At 50.6% G+C, this 20,317-nt stretch overlaps 1 protein-coding gene across 1 annotated transcript in view; it reads right to left on the bottom strand.

Moving 5' to 3' along the window:
* Window positions 1-2,741: 2,741 nt before the first annotated feature.
* Window positions 2,742-20,317, bottom strand: part of PAPPA2 (pappalysin 2) — a 90,804-nt gene continuing 73,228 nt past the window's right edge. The window contains exons 21-22 of the mRNA XM_021285810.2: window positions 7,470-7,568; window positions 2,742-5,357 (exon numbers count right to left, since the gene is read on the bottom strand). Of these exons, the coding sequence (XP_021141485.2) occupies window positions 5,283-5,357; window positions 7,470-7,568 (174 nt within the window). The 3' untranslated portion in view covers window positions 2,742-5,282. The remainder of the gene's footprint in view (window positions 5,358-7,469; window positions 7,569-20,317) is intronic.

Below are 20,317 nucleotides of genomic sequence, written 5' to 3'. Positions count from 1 at the left end.
TGGGAAAGTGTGATGCCTGCAGGAACCTTCGGGTTTTCGGGGGGGAAAACTACATTTATATATCTTCAACAAGGGGCTCTTGGTCCTGGCTTTGCAAACCTTCGTGGATGCTGGAAATGCAGGAGCAGAGTCAATAAAAGCGCCTTTCAGCCTTTTTAGGATATGAGTTGGATGTGATGGTGCTGGCTGGTGGTCAACTGCCCCGAGAACTTCTTGGTCCATCTGGCAGACTTTTGTCAGAGGATTAGCAGTGTCAAGGACATTAATGTTCTAGGAACAATGCAAAAATCAGTGCCTAAGCAGAGGCAAGAGACGCGAAAGATGCCTTAGAAGTCCCTTACGGTGCAGTGTTTTGTCTATCACTCAGCCCATCAGTGCTTGTAGAGACTGTCCCCTTGGCCAAGTCTGCTGTGCATTGTCACCTGCCCTGCCAGATGGGTGGGACACCTGCTGAGAGCTGAGCACTGCTGCGGGGGTGCAGACAGGGTGCCTGGGGGACACAGGAGAGAGGGCATTTAGGGACCATAGCGCAGGAAGCCATAGGAAGCCAGACTTCATTACATCTCATGGAACAATTTGATTTTTAATTTTTTTTTCCCTTCTTCCTACTGCTAAATTGCAGGAAAATAAGCTAAAAATACACCCAATACTTTCCTTCTGCTATTTTCCGTGCAGTTAAGCGCTGTGGCTGCCACTGGCTCATTGCGCAATAACCCGTGGCTGTGGAATGAGATGTGAGGAGGAGGAGGAGGAAGAGAATGGCATGTAGCTAGCGGCTGCTTGGTAAGGAGGTCTCGTCACACCTTCAGCAGGGCAAAATCTCCTTGGGGTTCATCTGGTTTGTAAGCAATGGGGGTTTGGAGAAAAGCACCCCAAAAAGGCAGCAGACTGCAAAAGCTGCCTCGCCAACTGACACAAAATGGCAGCTTTTTAGGAGGGGTTTGGTAACATGTGTGCATTGGTGGAAGGGTTGCCATTGGCCAGTGGGCCCTCTTCATCCTCAGAAAGCAAGTACCAGCAGATATTTCTGCATTTCACTGTATGTATGAATAATGTGGCACTGCTGGGGCCCTCACAGAAGGAACCATGTTCCACCAGGTCCTGCTGTCTGCTCTGTTTCTTACCAACTACCTGCATGGTCTTCTCCACCGTAACAGTCAACAAAGCTTTTCAGATCGAGTTTGTGTTGCTGGAAGAGCCACCACCCTTGCTCAAACGCATGTCCCCCTCATCTTGGGGACGCAGGGGTTGGTGTCTCTTGCCTTGAGGCCGGGTGTTTGGCAGAAAGGAGGGGACAGGATGGGAAGACAGCTCGTCACTTGGCCACTGCTGTAGACAGCTGCTCTTTTTGGTTTAAATGCAAGACCTACAACTGGTTTAAAGACACGACAAGGGACATCAAAGATAATGAGGAAACTCAGGATGAGTTGGCTTTTCCCTGCAGGTGTAGAGCCCCTTTGGCTTCTGGGCATCTTCATCCCAGCCCCAACCCCTGTGTGTTTTTCACTCCTTTCCAATATTTCTGCCTGCTCAGCTGTGACTCACCATCTCCACCTTCTCTTTGCAAGTGAGGCATGTGGTGAAGGAAAGAGAAATAGCTCCTAGCACAGGTTTGGCTTTTTCAAACCCTGTGCTGAGCTGCAAAACAGCAAAGGGTTTCCTTGAGGGACCATCTTGCCCTTGTCTGATGGGGTAGTTGAGGCTTGAAATGTCCCCAGAACAAGTCCATCGGAAACGCAGCCCGGATTTTGTTAGCTGCCATTTGTGCTTGTTTGTTCTGCTCTTGGAAAACAACCTGATTTTTTCTTTTTCAGGGCTATTTTACTTGTTCAGTTGAAATTGTCTTAAAAAAGAGGGAAAAATACCCATAAATGATGCACCAAAAAAAAATCTGAACAGTGGAAAAGCTAACAGGCTGGTCCTGTTGCAGATGTGGCCACTAGCTGTGACCACTGTAGACCATTGTGGCTCAGTGGCTACATAACCAGCATTGTGGGAGACCTGTCTGGCTGGGAGCCACTGTGAATTGTGAATTGCAACAAGCAAAGATGGGTCATTTCATCAAATGCTGCAAATCTCATTTTCCAAAGCACCAAAAACACTGATTTGGCCAACTGCACAGAATAGATCATTTGTGGGCATCTTTGAAGTCTTAACCCATGAGGACCCTGTGGATGACTCCTGCCTTAGTGACACAGGATGTTTGTGGGATATGGGGCTGTCCATGGGAGGGGATTCAGCTGGTGCTGTGGCATCAGTGTGCCCTGGTCCCTGTCACTGTCCCCAGTGCACTGAAATGGAGATGGTACCTCAGGCTCCAGCATCTGATGTTGAGGATGGAGCTGCCTGGGCACCATGGGCTGCCACCCACCTTGTGCAAGGTTTGCCCAGTCCGTATGTACAAAGCTTATCTGCTTGGTTAAAATTAAAAAAAAAAAAATCCCAAAATCTTTAAGCAATTTTTTGTCTTTGCTTTTAAATCACTTGCTGGGATTCTTTGTCCCAGGGAGGTGGTGTGTGAAAACACATCCCCTCCTTGAACAGGGAGAGCATTGGAGAGCATTGTGTGTGCTCCCAACCCAAAACCCAAAGGACGGCTCCCACTGGGCTGAGACAGTGCTGGGAGACCCATAATTTGGGACAGAGGAGGGCATGTTGGACAAAGGGTGCTGGGAGCAGCCAAACCCCCTCCCACACCCGGCCTGGCCCCACCTTGGGTGAAGCAAGGAGGCAAAAAGAGGTGGAGGATGAGAAGATTATTTATTTTTTTTCATAGATTTTTATAAAAAATAATTATCAAATACAAAAAAATAAAAATAGCAGCAGCCTCCCTTGTGAATAAAACCCTAAAGGGAACAAAAAAACGCTCAGTGTCGCTCTAGAAGAACAATATTTCAGTACGTAGAAGCGATTCGTTCACGAGAAGCACAAACCTCCGTCAGCCAAGCCAGGGCCTCTGCCCCCGCACCCAGTTCCCCCATCCCTCCACCCACTGGTGAGTAGGGACAAGCCATTGCTGAGACCAGGATTTTCACACCAAAAGGGTAAAAATTTGGCATCTAAATACAGAGGCATGAAGGTAGTGCTGACACCAGGCAGGGAAGGGTCTGTTATCGCAAGATGCAGGGACTTGAAGTTCTCCCATCTCCCTCTGCGTGTCACCCTCATCCCACATCCCCACCGTCCCCACTGGCCGGTGTTCCATGTCCCCTGAATATCCCTATTCCTGTGCTGGTGCAGCAGGACAGGCTGCTTGAGTTGCACCTTCTGGGGGGGTATCAGGACCAGAAGAGTCTCAAAAGGCTTTTTTGAAAAAAAGTCCTTGGTTTTGGGTGTTTCTTTTTTGATCAGGCAATGGATCACTGTCAAAAATTGCAGCGCTCTGCCGAACTGACAGGATATTTGGGTGAAAAGCCCGGGTGTTGTCACCTGTGCATAATGGGAACCAAAATGTCAGTGCGTCCCTGCTGCAAGATGCGATGGGGTCCGTTGTGTCCCCCCCCAGCATCTCTGCTTCATCCAGGGCAGGAGGTGACCTGCCATGAGACAACAGGACACTTGGGATCACAAAAGGACTTGGAGGACTAGACATCCCCTGACTGGACACTGGTGGGATGTTCAGGCTCCTCTGCCCTTAATCCTGTCTTCCAGCCAAACACAGCTTCAGGAGATGCCTGACAAAAAGGGAAGGGGAGCCAGCAAAAAGCAAAGGATGCCTTGAAAATCCCCAGTCTCTCCACACTGTGTCACCCTCTCTCCATCACTTGTGCGCTGGAGAAACCCGGCTTGGAGCCTGTCTCCACCGGCACAGGCCATGCTGAGAAGATGCAAGTGGGTATCTGTGATCCTACACTGCGGTCCCTTCTCTGCTCTCCTCTTCCTATCCCTTTTTCTGCCTTTTTGCAGCACAAAACCATCATAGAACGCCAGCTGGAGCCAGGCACCTTCCCTACCCACTGCCTCTATGGGGCCAGGTGGCCAACCTGAGCTTCTGATAGGGACAGAATTTCTAGCTGGGCTTCTTTGGGGCTAGAAGATTTTAACTTAGTGCCTATAGAAGTAAGAGACTCATGAAAACCAGCGACTATATGTCCACCATGATGGGCCCAGACACAGAGAGGGGAAAAAGGAAAAATCTCTATGGGAAAAACGTGATACTCAAAGTCTCCTGAAATGTCACTGGGGTCCTGTCTTCTCCTTGCATTAGAGGGTCTGGTCTCTCCTCCCAGAACTGCTGACAACACTGTTGAAGCTCATGTTTGGAAAGGTGATGTGGGGAGAGGAAGAGGAGAGGAAGAAGAGAGGAAGAGGAGAGGGAGAGGAGAGGGAGAGGAGAGGGAGAGGGAGAGGGAGAGGGAGAGGGAGAAGGAGAGGGAGAGGGAGAGGAGAGGAAGAGAGAAAGAGAAACAAAGAGAAACAAAGAGAAAAAAGAGAAAGAAAGAGAAAAGGAATAAAAAGGCCCACCTCATGGTCCTTCATTTAGAGCATCACACAGCTACTTGGAGTTGCCCACTACATCCCTTTTCTTGTTGGGTGCACGGTGGCCGGGGGAGCATGGCATAGAGGGACGGTGGCCTGTCCCTGTTCCCACTGCCACCCACCCTGGGAGGTTTCTCCTGGCATGGCCTGGGGATTTGGCTTCTCTCTCTGTCCTCCTTCCAGCTCCTTCTCAGCCAAGGAGGGGAAATTCCCTGCTCCTCCCACCCCGACCTGCACTTTTCCCGATGGTTTGTACTTCACAGCAGCATGGGTGTGTGACAAAGGATATCCTTTCTCAGCTTCATTAAGAGCAAAGAAAATATAATATATATTTATATATATTATATATATGTGTATATATATATATATAATTAAGTTTAAATATTGGCAGAGAGATCACAACTACCTCGCCCTTGCTAAAAGCAGCCTGTACAGCAGAAGGGGGTGAATAGTGACAAAATCTAGAGCAAAGACAAGACACACAGATGCCAGACCAGGACAAATGTCCATGGCAGCAGCTGGTCTGTCACTGTGGGAGCCCAGCCCAACATGTGGCTGAGGTGGCACCGGAGACCTCGAGCGTGCACAGGGTCCCCATGTCCCGGGGAGCAGCGATGAGGAGGGGACCACCATGCACCTGGATGCTCGGTGGCCTTGACCGTCCCCTCCGTGCACAGCCACTGTCCCCCTGCCCGGCTGTTCCTTACACCCCTGGTACTCCGCCGGTCCCCAGCAGCCCCCGTTGCTGCCCCATTGCTCCTCCAGCGCTCGCCTGTGACCAAGAGAGGCCCTTGGTGGTGTCACTACTGGTTCTCCTCTGCTGCTGGGTCACGGCACGTGCACTCATCCTGGTCACAGTCAGCAGCAAATGGGATCACCTGTGGGGACCCAAGGGAGATGTCAGTCTCTGCTTGGAGCTCCCTGAGCCTCCAGCACCCCAATGCCCCCGCAAGTCTTTTCCACCCCAGTATGGACATCTGAGCCCGTGGTCCTGTCCCTCCAGAGCTCTGCATCCGGCTCTGGAGCCCTCAGCACAGGACAGACATGGACCTGTTGGAGAGGCGCTAGAGGAGCTACAGAAATGCTCAGAGAAATGGAAAGAGTTGGGGGTGTTCAGCCTGGAGAAGAGAAGGCTTCGAGGAGACCTTATTGCAGCTTTTTGATTCTTAAAAGGGGCTGATAAGAAAGATGGGGACAGACTTTTTAGCAGTGCCTGTTTCAATAGGACAAGGGGTGATGGTTTTAAACTACAACAGGAGAGATTCAGGCCAGACATGAGGAAGAAATGTTTTACAATGAGGATGGTGAAACACTGTCCCAGGTTGCCCAGAGAGGTGGTGGATGCCCCATCCCTGGTGACATCCCAGGCCAGGCTGGATGGGGCTCTGAGCAACCTGAGCTGGTGAAGATGTCCCGGCTCATGGCAAGGGTGGCACTAGATGAGCTTTGAAGGTCCCTTCAACCCAAACTGTTACATGATTCTATGATTCAACCTACTCCTGCCTCTTCCAGGCTCAGCGAAGCATGAAGGTAGCACAGCCTTGTCTTTTGCACCTCTTGGAGGAACTCAGCCAACCACCCAGCTACAGGGGCTGTCCTCCACACTGCCTCGCATAGCAGCCAGGTTAGATGTGCTTTAGGGATGAAGAAAACACAGGCAGGCTGGAGACTGTGCCAGCAGAAATGGTCTTCAGTGGGCAGGCAGTGGGTCCATCTAGGGTAACCCCTAAGCTGTGCTGCTTTGAGACATCCCGTGCAGGTCGAGAGGCTCATCGCACTTTGTTTTCCCTGCATCACCTGTATGTGGTTGAGCAAGGTTGGGTCACCTTAGCTGGTGGCAGCAGAGCAAGGCAGGAGGCACCAGCAGAGCATCTCGCTCTTGGCTGACAATTGCCCGGCCATGGGAGCTGAGAAAAACATTTCCTCCAGAGGTTTTACACCCACCAGGCTCAGAGCCAGCAGTATTTCTTACTGTGGAAGCACATTTGATTTTTCACATCTCAGACTAGTGAAAAGCTGAAGCCTGTTTGGTGTTTGAATCCCATATTCCTGTGTCTGTCTTAACAGAGATGTGCTGGAGGCCTGTGCTGTAGGAGAGTTGGGACCTGGGCAGGGTGTGAGCTGGGGCTGGGTCTCCTTGAAGCCATGGGACTGAATCCTCCCACCTTCCACTGCAAACCCACCCTTTATTTTGGCCAGAGATCCAGATATCTCAGACCTCCTGAGAGCCATGCCTTGCTCCAAGATGTCATGATATTGCTGGGGATGTTTCACTCATCACTTGGGTGTAAAGTCTTTTCTCTCCTATCTCAACTGGATCTTCCCAGGATTTTATTTTTCTTTTTTTTTTTTTTTCTGTGTGTGTATGCGTGATGAAAGGAAAAATGATTCAAGCTCCACAACAAAGATGAGAAGATCCAAATTCACATATTTTTGCAGTGAGAAATTATCTCATGTCCTATGGTTTGTTTTGCTGTTGGATATGCTTAAAAAGAATGGGCTGTGAGTGCTGGAGAACAAGTTAGATGGGAGGGGAGGTTGTGATGGGAGACAAAAGAAGGGTCTGTGCAACCCCAATGCCAAGTTGCTCCCTCTGTGCTATTCCTTCTTCCTTGCCTCCCCAGGAGAACTGGAAGGGAAAGACAGCCCACACCAAAAATCTCCTGAGATTGCTCAGTCATCCAATAAGGTGACACCATGGCTAGTGCTACATCCTATGGAAGTCATTTCTTTGGGACTCGTTTCCCAAAACAAGAGGGAATCCCATGAACCTCACTGGGAGCCAGACTGAGCTTTCAGTCCCGCTGGCCAGAGCCCAAACCGTGCTATTCATCAGTAAGATGACGTCTACCAGCTTCAGCTGTCTTGGGTTTAAAATCATGGGTTTGTTCTCCGTTCATGGGAGAATTGTGTTGCAAGCCCGGCTCCACGGCCAGCAGTCACCATGTAATTCTAAATCCTGGCCATTGCCATGGAAGATGCTCACTTACCTTCCTGGAGGACAGCGTGGAAGAGCAGCAGTCACCCCCGTCATACTGGCAGTACGCTCGGTTGTTGATGGTGTCGCACCAGCCGTCTGCTTGGAAGGGCTAGGCAGAGAAATGAAGGGGTTATTCAAAAGCATAAAGGTGCCCCCAAAAGCAGAGATCCCAGCTCCTCAGAAAAGTCCCTGTGCACCTCTGATAAGGGCCAAGGCAACACCATACACAACCTCTTCAAAGCCAAAGGGCACCAGAAGGCTGGTGAGACATCTGGTGTGTATGGAGGAGCTGTCACTCAGAGGGCAACAGCTGTAGCTCGAGGATCAAGGAACGGTGTCAGGAGACAAATCCACATGGCTAGAGAGGACCCCAACCTGAAAGACGTAAGTCCCCAGTGCTTCCACTGTCACCCAGCCAGGAGTCAGTTCACCATCTCATCTGCTTGTCCACCTTCTCACACCACTCTCACCTGTCTGTACAGTAATCCAGCTCTTTGCATGTCCACAGCTGGGAAAGCGCTCTGTGAGAAGCTGACCCAAGTCTTCTCTCCACCACACCTCCTCCCAAAGAGATGGCCCTGAAGTTGAGGTTGGTGACCTGGCTTGGGCAGCTACATACAGAGAGGCTGTTACAAAGCTCAACAGAACACCCTGCTAGAGGATCTACTTCAGGAAGGTGAGTTCTTTATCTCCCTTGGAAAGGTTCGGCAATGTCAGAAGTCCCCCAGAAGTACTTGCACTCAAGGCAAGCCAAGCATTAGCAAGTGCTGGTTGCAAGAGCGATACCTTTTCCAGAATGCTCTGGATCTTAGCCCAAAGAACACATGCCTAAATTCCTCTAGACTCTCCACTGGAGGCTCTAGCCCTGTCCCCAGAACATGGCTCCACCAAACCTTGCCAGGTTGGACTACAAGGCTACTTATCTGGTGGCCAGCTGGGAAAAAGAGAAGGGATCTTCATTTAAAACTAGCTCCCTGCAGGCAAAATCCAGCTCTGGAACTAGCAGAGAGGGCACCAGCCTACTGATAGCCTGAAATACTGGCAATGAGGCCACCTTCCAGCTTCAGTCTAGGCCATCTTCCTCCTCATGTCTCTTTTTGATGGCCCAAATCTCACCCTCTGTAAGGAATCCATATGGTTCAGTGGTGAGGGATTTTGCATTGCCAAAATAATGGTGGCTTCTCTTTGTGTGGCACAGCCCAGTGCCCTTCGCTACTCTCCTGTGGGTCACCGTCAGCTCTGGCTGGACTACCAGGGATTTGTAAAGCCCAGCTCAGATAAATGCTCCATCTCCAACAAGCCTTCTTTACCTTCATCTCTAACATGACAACAGAAAGCTATTGCAGCAGGATAGCTTTCTGTCCAGAAACGTTAAATGGCACAAGCAGCCATTCAGGAATCCTTTTTATTGTTGTTTAGTTACGTGAGTCATCTGATCAGAGAAGAGAAACAAGCAACTGGAGCTGAGAAGCAGCCAGCTAGGGCTGAGGAACAAACACTCTGCGACTGGTGCAACACAACAACGTCCATGTGAAGGATTTGCAATGAGCTGTCAGGAACAATCTGCAGCCGACATTTATTCATCACAGACACACATCAGCACTGCCAAGCAACAAATGAATGTGCTAACAGCACCGAGAGGCCATTCATTAACTGAGTGATTAGTAATGAAATGCTTCTCCTGCTCCAGGCTCTGTGATGGTAGCTACTGGCCCAGCAACCATGGCCAACCTCCAGCACTGCTGTCATCAGAAAGGGCTCTTGGGGGAAACCTGGCCGCCCCTTTGCTCATGAGAACAGCCAACCTTTTTGCTGGATCTAGTGGCCCCAAACTACACCTGGGCTTCAGAAAACACCTAGAGGCAGCCTTCGATGGACACCCATCTGTGGCTCCCCTAAACTGAATGGCAGCCTGCTGAAAAACGTCACCACACTGCAGCAGCCTGGCATCCACAGCACCGAAGCCAACATGTGGGACTGGTGATAATCCCAATAACTCTCACGAAAAAGCCAAGCCAAAACCAAGGAACCAATGTGGCTTTTTGTCATCATGACTCACAAGGAACAGAAACGGCCTCAACACAGGCTGATGTCGCTTTAGGAAGTAGCAGCAGGGATTGTGGCAAACAACCGAGTCTGGCTGTGCCATCAGTACCACCGTCCCCACGCCAAATCCAGGCAGCCACAGAGAGGTGGCATTTGCCCGTTAGATCTCACACAAGAAGAAAGAGTGCACCTGCCTACAGCTGGGAAACTGAGGCACAGCCGGGTTAGAGAGCTCACTCAAAAACAAGAAGGGATTTGGCTCCCATCATTGCTGTCACAAACCACATCCAGAGGAGACCACGGTGCACCATCACCAAGGCAATAGGGTTAATCAACACTCCTCTTCCATTGAAAAGCATCAGTGGGTCTGAAATGATGGTGAACAAAGGTCTCTGAGACACAAAGCAGCTTGGTCACCAGGAGGGCTGGGACAGGGATGCTGGGGCTGACAGGTGCAGGGGTGCAGGCAGAGAAAGTCTCTTCTAGGTGTGACTTGCTTTTGCAGCTTTCCCTGCAGCGGAGTTTTTCCTTCAGCTTTGCTCCATATGTCATGACTCACAGGCAAAACAGCGCTCGCCGCTTCTGTAGTTTCCATACAATTACGGGGAGGGTTTGCCCATCCCGCTGCACAGGTCTGAAATGATTTCCAGACCTTGTGTGCAAGGTGGGGGGAGAACAGAGACAGGGGACAGGACAGGGAAGGAGAGGCTCTCCATTTCTCCCTACACCTATTAGGGCTAATTGCCCCCTCCTCTCAACCCGCTGGAGCCCGTACCCCACCCTAAACAAATACAGGCTCCTATGGCAACACTTGTTGGGGAAACTTAACAACTCATGCTCCAAATTACGTTGGAAAAACATCTGAGAGGAAAATAAAAAATGACTAATTGGACTCAAGGCTCAAGAGAGCCAGGCGCAGTGCTTCGGAACTGCTGTCCCTGCTCCTCACCCAGCGCCTGGAGCACAGGGAATCCCATTGCTTTGCCTCATCGAGGATTTCCAGATCATAGAATCATCAAATGGGTTGAAGGCACCTTCCCAGCTCCCCCAGTGCCACCCCTGCCATGAGCAGGGACATCTTCACCAGCTCAGGTTGCTCAGAGCCCCGTCCAGCCTGGCCTGGGATGTCTCCAGGGATGGTTCATCCACCACCTCTCTGGCCAACCTGGGCCAGGCTCTCACCACCCTCAGTGTAAAAAAATCTCTTCCTCATGTCCAGCCTGAATCTCCCCTCCTTTAGGTTAAAACCATCAGCTGTTTCCTATTGTAACAAAGATGGTTTCACGTTTGCAAGCAGAAAGAGCAAAGTAAGGTGCTGGTGGGTGACCCTTGAAGGCACAGGTGCCCTCCTACTTGCATCGGTCTCATTTTGGTCTTCAGAAGTCACAGCAATGAGGACACAGGCAGTACGATGCTCTAACAGCAGGTGATGTGAGAGAGAAAATCCCACACAGAGTCTGTTCAGCCTCTGCTTGAGCCCTGTGGCTCTACAGAAAGCAATGCCAGCAGTGGGAGAAGGGAGGTTTGTCCATGTTGGTGACTTGCAAAAACACCTGACAATACTTTAAGATGCTAACAGGAAAAAAACCCATCACATCAATGGCCAACCATGGTACACGAAGGCAATGGATCTGAACTGGGGAAATGGCCAGCTGGGTTTTAGTTACCAGAATACGCATCCTCCAGCATGCAGGGAAAATAAACTGGTTCAAATGGCTCAGATAAACTGGGAAAAAATGAATACGGTAACCGCTGCAACTGCTCCGTGCCGCGGTGAGCGATCAGGAGCTGCTCGGCGAGGCAGCGTGCCACCAAGCCGGGCTGTGTCAGCAAATCTCCCCGCTCTCGCCATCCATCTTCCTTGTTTACCCAGCCTGGAGCTTCCGCGGGGCGTGTGGGAGCACGTGGAGGTGCAGATCTGGCACAGCCAGGCCCCAGCCCTGCACTGCCGCCATAAAAATAGTAACTGCCAGTCAAGCGCTTGGCAATTGAAATAGGCTAAAAAAACACAGGCTTTCAAAGCTGGGGACAGGCACAAATTAAAAGAGAAAAAATTATTGTTTTTTTTTTAAAAAGAGGGAAGAATATCACAGGCAAAGGGGAGATGTGAGGAAGGGTGCTGAGATCCCGCTGCATCCTGGGCAGAAGCATCTTGGAGGACTCGGTGGTGCTGTTTCTCTTGAGGCTGCCCAGAGATGCTGTGTGAAGAGCAGCATCTGTGCACGGCCTTTTTCCACCACCCCTGTGGAGTCCCCGAGCGGGCTGTCCCCTCCCCAGAGCTGGTGTCCAGCCCCCAGTGCCATCAGCAAGGTGGGCACGCTCCAGGTACTTTCCTTCAAATCCACCTCATACATAGGTTGATTCACTGTGAAAGAGCGTGAAAGGGTGCAACAGAGCGAGGGAAAGACAGAAGAATAGAAGAAAAAATAGAAAAATCACAGATGCCATCAGTATCACAGATATTTCGGTGCTGCGTCATGGGCACTTAACGAACATTATTTCCCAGGAATGCAAGTTTTGCTCCGGTTGAGTAGACCTGAAGGCCCGGTACCTTGCTTTTGGCAATGACCTGTTCCAGATGCTTCTGAGGAAGGTGGAAAAAAAGAACAACAAAAAAAAATAATCAGCATGCACCTGGCCAATTGTGTAACTGAAGAGCTGAAATGAAATACTCTCTTGTTGGGATGGAAAGTGCTTGCGATTTCAATCTGCCCATAGCTAGAGAAAGCCCAGAGCCCAGTTTCAGGGGATTAAGTCCAGCCTTAATAAGGAAAACATTTCCCTCAGGCTTTGGGAGGCTGCGCAGGTCCTGGGCTTTGCCACCATGCTGCTCCAGTCCAAGGAGGATGTGCAGTTTGCTTTCATGTGTGGATTTTGCTGTCCTTGCATCCTTCCCTTTGGGCACCAGTGTTTCGGGCATTGATCTTGGTCCATCTGCATGCTGAGACACCCCATGTAACCCTGCAGCTGGGGAGGTGCCGGTGTCCTTGTCCTTCTCCGCTGTTGCTCTTAAAGCAGTCCCAGAAGAACATAATTTCAGCAAGGGATACAGGCAGGGACCAGCTCTGGAAAAGCTGCTGCTGCTGCCATCAGATTCATGCCTCCTGCATCAGCTTCACCACCATCAACTCTGCTCTTGCGATGAGTCATTAATGGTGGAAAGAGACAGGAGGAAGGTGGCGCAGCAGGGGAGAGAGCGGTGATAAACCTCTGCTGGAGAAATGTCTCTCCTCACTGTGCACTTGGTCTTGAGGGATGTCAGCCCAAACCAGGGCTGACAGAAACACAGAATGTTAGCCTTGATTTGCCCCAGGGCTGATGTCCCTGCTCATGGCAGGGGGTTGGACTAGATGACATTCGAAGGTCCCTTCCAACCCAAACTATTCTATGATTTTATAAAGACTGCTCCAGGGGTCTAAGATGTGCAAGAGAAGCCATGTCCCAGGTGCAAAGCAGGGAGCGGGCAGGGGTGTGTGGGGAAAGGTAAAAAGCAGGAGGCTGCAGCAGCCCTTGGCCAGGGATGGGCAGAGGGCAGCTTCTCCCTGCCAGCTGCCTCTCCTGCCTTCCTTCCCACCTCAGCCCCTACCCACAATATTTCAGAAAGCTCTGGGAGGTCCCTTGGAGGACTTGAAGAGTACCCAAAGCCTTGTTAACGTTCTGGTTAGCTTAAAAGCTCCCATGCATCCACCACTCCATGGTCTTAGCTTGCTCCCCAGAAATTCCCCCTCCGATCCCTTCAAACCACTGTTTTCCCCACAGAACACAGGAGCTGGCATCCGTCCCTTCAGCCACAGATGTGGCAGGCACTAGTAAAAGTGATGCTACGGCACAGTGTCCCCAGGACACATCCCTTTCCTTGCACACACACTCACGAGGCAGAGAGCCCGGCCGTTCTTGGCTCCCCCCGCTTGCCCAGGGAAGTTGACTGGGAATGCAGACTGTGGGAGGAAACGACAATGTTCATTGTTTGGATTAAATATTTTTCTTGGCCCTCTCTCTGTTGCAGTGTGTCTTCTGGGGTTTTTTTTCTCCCCCCCCCTCGACACCCCCAGCACACTCACTTTCCCTCTCTCCTTCCTGAGCCTCTCCAGCACGCAAGGAGGAAACCAGCTCTGAAAAACACTGAGAGGGACGGAGAGGGGACAGGGCTGGCTTCTGCTCAAAAAGCGTTTTGGGATGTCTCGCTGCCCTGAGCCACTCCGAGCAGCGAGTGAGCACTACCTGGCCCATGGCAGCCCCGCTCTGGAAATCTGGCAAGAGGCACCTGGGACCAAGGGGCCTGAAAAAAAACAAAGAAATTCCTACAAACCCAGCACTTCATCCTCTATTTTTTATGACTCCCAGTTTTCCCAGTTTCTGTCCACTGAGCCGTTCTTCTGTTCCTTTTGAACCACGGGGGCTGTCTCCTGGAGCCACATGCCTGCAGGGTGCCTTGTGTGTAGACATCAAGGACCTGCCCCATCACCTCAGACATGGCCAGAAAGCAAAACAGAGAAATATCAGTTGTTTCCAAGGTTGCTGGTGGCCCTGAGCCGCCCACTTGTCAGCTCAGCATGCGGACTGCTTTCATTGCATCTCAGGTCTTCAGGAATATCTGCTCCAGCTCCAAAATCCTTCTCCCCAAGCCTCGCTAAGGAAGCAGAGGCTTGTTGCTTGAGAAAGTACTCCACGTACTCTCAGGAATGCTCCAAGGAAGGGGTGACAGGCTGGAAGGAGGCATCCTGCTGTCTGGTTTCAGTCTATGTGCCACCACTTGCACTGCTGTGCCCGAGGCAAGGAACAGCCCCGCTCCCAGCAGCCTTGGTATGCAGCTCCAGGTGTTCTTCAGGACAAAGAGGGTCCTTTGGACACTGGTTTCCTGCAAACATCTGGGCACTGTTTGAATCGGTCTGGCTTCATTTGGACAGGATCAGTGTCTGAAGGGGGATGAAGAGCGCAGGGTTTAGACTGCTGCTTGGTGTCCAGCCTGAATGCTGCTGTAGATGAACACACTGGGAGAGCAGGTCCTTGCTTTCATGGTGTCTGAAAGTGCTTCTGTGTCCCAGGCCAGGATTTGGTTTGGACACATTTCCGCAGAAGTATGTGGCACTTTGGGCTACTGCACGGGATGTGTTTATCCCTGTCCTGCTTTGTGACTCTCTCCTCAGGGACCCCACATCCCAGCAGACACCAATCTGGAAAGGGCTTTGCACAGTCCATGGGGACAAGAGCAAAGAAAGGGATGGAAAGCTGGTGTAGATGAGCACCACATCAGAGCAGGTATTTGCTTCCACTAAAGAATTCTGTCTGTGCTCTGTTTTTTTTTTTTTAAGGACATATGGATGAGGTTACTAAGGACATGTTTTAGTGCCAGAGTTAGGTTATGGTTGGACTTGATGATCTCGAGGGTCTCTTCCAACCAAAATGATTCTATTCATGGCAGGATCCTCAGCTTCATCCTTTTTGCACCCTGATCTCAGTGCTAACAGGAGAGGAAAAACACAACCAGGCAAGAACAAGCCAAGGGGAGCCCAGGAAGATGCCATGTGTATGTCAATAGTGGCCCTGGCAAGCACCGTGGCTCCTGGAGACGGGTCCCCAGCACTCACCATTCCCAAGGTTGCTGCAAACACACATGATAGAAGCCAGGGCTTCCCATACCACCAACACCAGCCCGCAACCCTGCCCTCAGCAGCTTGCCTGCTGCCGTGGATTAGATCTCCTGCCAAGCCGTTTGTGCAAAATATGTTGCAGGATAGAACGGGTTATGGAAAACAAGCCCTGAAAACCACAAGGGCCTCCTGACCCACTTGTATCTGGTTTCTGCCAAGTTCTTGTTACAGATCTTAAACAGAAAGAAAAACAATGTACAAGGGATGAAGGAGCTGCAGGGGAATGAATGTTCGTGTTGGAAGAGCAGTTGGCTGGGCTGTGCTTGGGGATGTTTGTTTATGATCAGAAGCGACCCATTGATTTTTTATTTCAGCGGGTGCTTTCAGTGGTTTTCCACTCCCTCTGTATCACTGGCTGTATGACTGTGACTGTCGGGAGAGGAAAAAGTGGGACATGGGCAGGGATGGAGGAATGGCAGAGCTGGAGAAGGCAGTACGTAGCCATGGGTTGGGGCATCCCAAGGGCAGGTTTGGAGGAGCTGAAGTTGCTTCTGCCTCTTTGAGTCTCCACCACCACCAGTGTGATGCCTGGGTGCTCTGGTCCTGCCTGTGCCAAAAGGCTCCTCTCTTTTGGGGCCATGCAAGCCTGTCCTTGCACTGTGCCGGTGTGTGGTCAGTTTGTTTCCCTCTGTTTGCTTTGTCCTCACAGCTCAGGGATCAGGTCTGGTCACAGAGGGTGTCACAGCTGTTTTAGGGTCTCCTTGAAAGCAGCTGTGGCATCCCCTTAATCATTTTGATTGCTTTCCCCAATTCTGCTCCGTCCTCTTGAGATGTGGAGCCCAACATGTCATGTACTACCCACGATTCAAATGTGCCAGAATCTAGGGCAACTCATAGAGTCCTGTTTGGTCACCTGGGTCACACAGACTTTGGTGACACTCTTGAAGAAATAGCAGTCACATCCGGCAGGATCCTCTCTGCAGACAGAGGAAGAGTGCAGGCTGGATAAAGATGACACAAAATGCTCTCATGGCGACAGGAGATGAGATAATGATGAACATCACAAGAGGGTGACTAAATTCTGGGCATACCTGATTGCTCTAGAGAGTGTCCTTGGAGGTGCAGGGGTGCCTGTAATCCTCACTGACTTAAGCTCCAGGAAAGCAGAAGGTGGTCTCTTTCCGGGAGTGGAGCATCCCACCAGCATCACGTTTCTGCCTGTTTTCCTGCACTGAGCTTTGCCATGGTACAAAATCGGAGCTCTCAGGTCTGGGAGGACGGACAACCAAGGGGCCCCAGCCTCATGGATGGTGAGGAGCAGAGGCAGCTTTGCCCAGGGAGCGAGTCACACCCTGTCCCCCATCACACTAAAGCACAGTGAGATCCTGGTTTTAGATGAGACTTCCCACTGTCCCTACCACATCTGCTTTCTAAGGGGTTAATTCTGGCTGACAAGTGCTGGACATAAGCCACAGACATGCCGAGCGAGGATTTTGTGCACACCGGTAGGAAGAGCCAAGGAACTATTGGGGTCCTTGACTACCTGTTGCATCAAGAGACTCAAGAACAACTTGTAACCACAAATACACTTCAATCCCTATCTCATCATTTCCATCACAATACCTCAGGAAAACCACAAAACAGGGAATAAATTAGAATTTTACAACCATGATAACATCACCGGCAACAGGCGTGAGGGCAGTGAGACCTTGTCCTCATGGGGGGAAGACCTGAGAATTTCCAGCAACTCATGACAGCTTTCTGCAATGGTCCATCCTCACCCAGGGTGTGAGGCAGAGACCAAAGTCTCTGCACACAGACAGGGCTGCTCAGAGCAAAGCACAGCAAAGCAAACCTCAATCAGAGAAGGCTTTTTCACCTAAATCACAGCCACACTGTGTGGGAGACAGAGGGGTGCAGAGCTGGTGAGCAGCACAGACTGGAAGATGCTCCACAGCAGCCATGCTCATGCATAGACTATTCTGGACCATGGCAGGAATAGTCCAAGGGAGCAACCTGAATCACCATACCTGCTGCCTCCTCCTCTGAAGTCAACTGCATCACTTGTTCTTAAGCACAGGAGGAGAGCTGAGAGGTGGTTACCTTGGGATTGCTTAGGAGAACCTGCTCCAGATGCTGCAGACACCTCCCTCAGCAGCAGAGCACACCACCAGGACCACGACCACCTCCTCCCAAACCACAGTGGGAAGGAGGGAGTTCCTCTCCTCCTCCACCCAGCCCCAAGACCCCTCCTCCTCTCTCCTCCATTGCTGCCATCTGTTTTTCTACTGATGGCAGGGGATGAGATGTTCCACTGGCCCTCAAGACGCAAAGCATGCTTGGTGCTAACTTGTATTCCTGATGGGCTCCTGGAAGGGTTTGCATCCCTCCCCTGCCTCCCTCGCTGAATTATGTGCTCCCTACTCTGGGAATGGGGAACTTGGCAAAATGCAGCAAGAGAGTGGGAGGCAGATGGACGACCTGACTAATGGGAAGAGAAGGGAGGTTGGGAGAGGAGCAAGAGGAATAAGCAGGCAGGCTGATCCGTTGCCAGTGTACGCTAAAGATGAGTGAGAATCTCTCTATAATGCCACTGCAGAGTGATCTGAACTTCCCGACACGACGCAGGGCTCTGGCTGGGGAGGTTGGGACTTGCCACCGCTGTAATGGCCCAGCCCAAAGTGACTCCACGAGGGACAGACCGTATGAGCAGCCAGGTGGCCTGGATTTCTCTTATGTAGGGTAGTTCCCCCCACTGAGGCACCCAGATGAGAAAGCTGGACAGGTTGCCCAGAGAGGTGGTGGATGCCCCATCCCTGGAGACATCCCAGGCCAGGCTGGACGGGGTTCTGAACAACCTGAGCTGGTGAAGATGTCCCTGCTCATGGCAGAGATTGGACTGGATGAGCTTTGAAGGTCCCTTCCAACCCAAACCCTTCTGCAATTCTATGATCCAGCACACATTTGGCAGTCGATGGAGAGACAATGGCATCTCTGAGGGGTGACTCAGACCTGAGGTGACCTGCACAGTTCATGGGAGCAGCATTTCACTGCCCAGTGGAGTGCAGAGACTGGGCTGCTAAAGGAGGAGCCTCCAATGAGGGATTATTGTGAAATGAGGAGGAACCTGGGAGTAAGATGTCCCATGGACATGACAAGTCAAGCTGAACCACATCAGACCCAGCAGGAGCTCTGTTCTTCAGGGGCAGAACATCTCCTGAGCAGGTAAATTAAGGGGAAAACAAGGCAAGGGGAACCCCACACAGCAAGGACAGAAGACAGGTTATATTCCATCTCTACCTGCCTCTCCCTGTCTGATATCCCCAGTTGAGACTGTGTCCTAAGTGAAACAGCCTCCAAGAACTGCAGTGCTTTTGTTCACAAGGGTGGAGACAGGAGAGGAAGAGGAGTGAGGGTGGAAACAAGCACAGATGAGGTAGAAACAATATTCAGGGCATTTTCTGTGGTCAAAGGAGGGGACTGGTAACACCTCCCTTCTTCCCAGTGCCAAGCAGCAGCTCCCAGAGCAGTACTTTGAATGAGTTGCTTTTGGTAAGAGTTATTCTTTATGGCAAGACAAGGACTATTATAAAAGACACGTGAAAAAATGTTATCTGAGAAGACTTGGCTTATCAGCCCAACCTTAGAACTTGCAGCATCATAGAAGAAAAGCCAACAAAAAGAATAATCAAAGACACGTATGTGAGAAGTGAGGAGGAGGAGGAGAACAGGGAGGAGGCAGCTGTATCAGAAAGGAGAGCATCAGAGTGAAAGAAACTATCTGAGGATGAATCTTCATTAGTATTACAGTGAGTGACTGTGACCTTAAAAAATAGGTCTGTGCTGAGGAAATCACTAACGAGGAAGAAGACATTATTCCACAGAGGAGGATCAGGATATCTCACAAAATATTAGATGACCCGAAGACTAGAGAGAGAAACAGGATGACATTCACTTGTATAAAACTGAAGGGCAAGCTCTTGTACTAATGGTAAAACATCTGCTGTTAGCTTGGAGCTCATCAGTTGGAAACAAAGGACGCAGAGAAAGATCTGGGTGTACTTGCTGACCTCAGGACATCTCTGAGCTGCCAGACTGATGCAACTTGCAGAAATAACAGATAAAGTCCTGGGTCCTATCAAAAGCGACATTTCCAGCACAAGGAAGCTTTGTGCAGGGCTTTGGTGAGACCTCAGCTGGAAGACTATGTACTGCCTGCTTATTCTTGCTAATTGAAAGCAGAAAAGGCATAGAAAATTCTACAAGAGTGAGGAAGAGCATGGACTCTCCACCTTCTGGTAGGACACTGCAAGACTTTGGCTTGCCTAACCTCCTGTGTGCTAAGCCTGCTGCCTAGGATTGCTTTCCAAGAGTAAATGAGGATGACAAGCATCCAGGAACAGAAAGAGGCTGTGCTGGCTGTGACCATGTTTGGGTGGCTAAAGAGAAGACAGTGACTGTTACCACAAGATGCTGGATTTCAAGTACTAACGTTTTGTACAATAGTTGGTCCCTATCTCTCTCCATATCGCATGCAAAGCAGCCGGCATTTTTCACCATGCTCTACAGGACCTCTTGTTGAAGACATAGACCCAAGGTGAGGTGCAGGAACCATAGAAGAGGAAAGGCTGGGGAACGCCAGGTGTACCTGAGCCTAAGGGAGCATTCTCAGACCTGTGTGGGTTTCCTCTCACCTGAGCTGCACAGAAAGGGAAGAAGGAACACCTCATGTCCCATCTGTTTCTTTTTTTTGTAAGGACTAACTCTCAGAGAGCACAAGGAGCAGTTCTCCCTTGCTAGCAGAACCAGACAGGGTAACACCACAACTACCTGGACTGCTCTGCCACATAAGCCCATCCTACTTCAAATACACTGCCCCAGAACCAAGCTAAAACATGTGGATCAGAAAGACCTGGAGTCCCCAAAACACTGAAGGATCCATTGCTAAGCTCTGATACTCAACCACCAGATCCCTCATTCCCCTGTGCTCACAGTCCACACCTTCCAGTAGAGACACACAACACAAACATCTAGTTTGGGAAACAAATGCTGCACCTTCTGGTGACCACAACATCTCCTTCCTGGGGATGTGCCCCCTGCAATATCGCCCTTTCTCCCACACTTCAGTCAACAAAGAGCTGAGCTAGGCAGAATCAGTGAGCAAAAGCCATCATTTGCATTGAAAGGAGCACATAAAAAGAAATAATCAGCAAAACCCAAA

Source organism: Columba livia, chromosome 8, assembly GCF_036013475.1.
Source record: "Columba livia isolate bColLiv1 breed racing homer chromosome 8, bColLiv1.pat.W.v2, whole genome shotgun sequence".
In the NCBI taxonomy this organism is placed as follows: Eukaryota; Metazoa; Chordata; class Aves; order Columbiformes; family Columbidae; genus Columba; species Columba livia.
The sequence above is the reverse complement of the archived record's forward strand: the minus strand, read 5'-3'. Positions and strand labels throughout refer to the sequence as shown.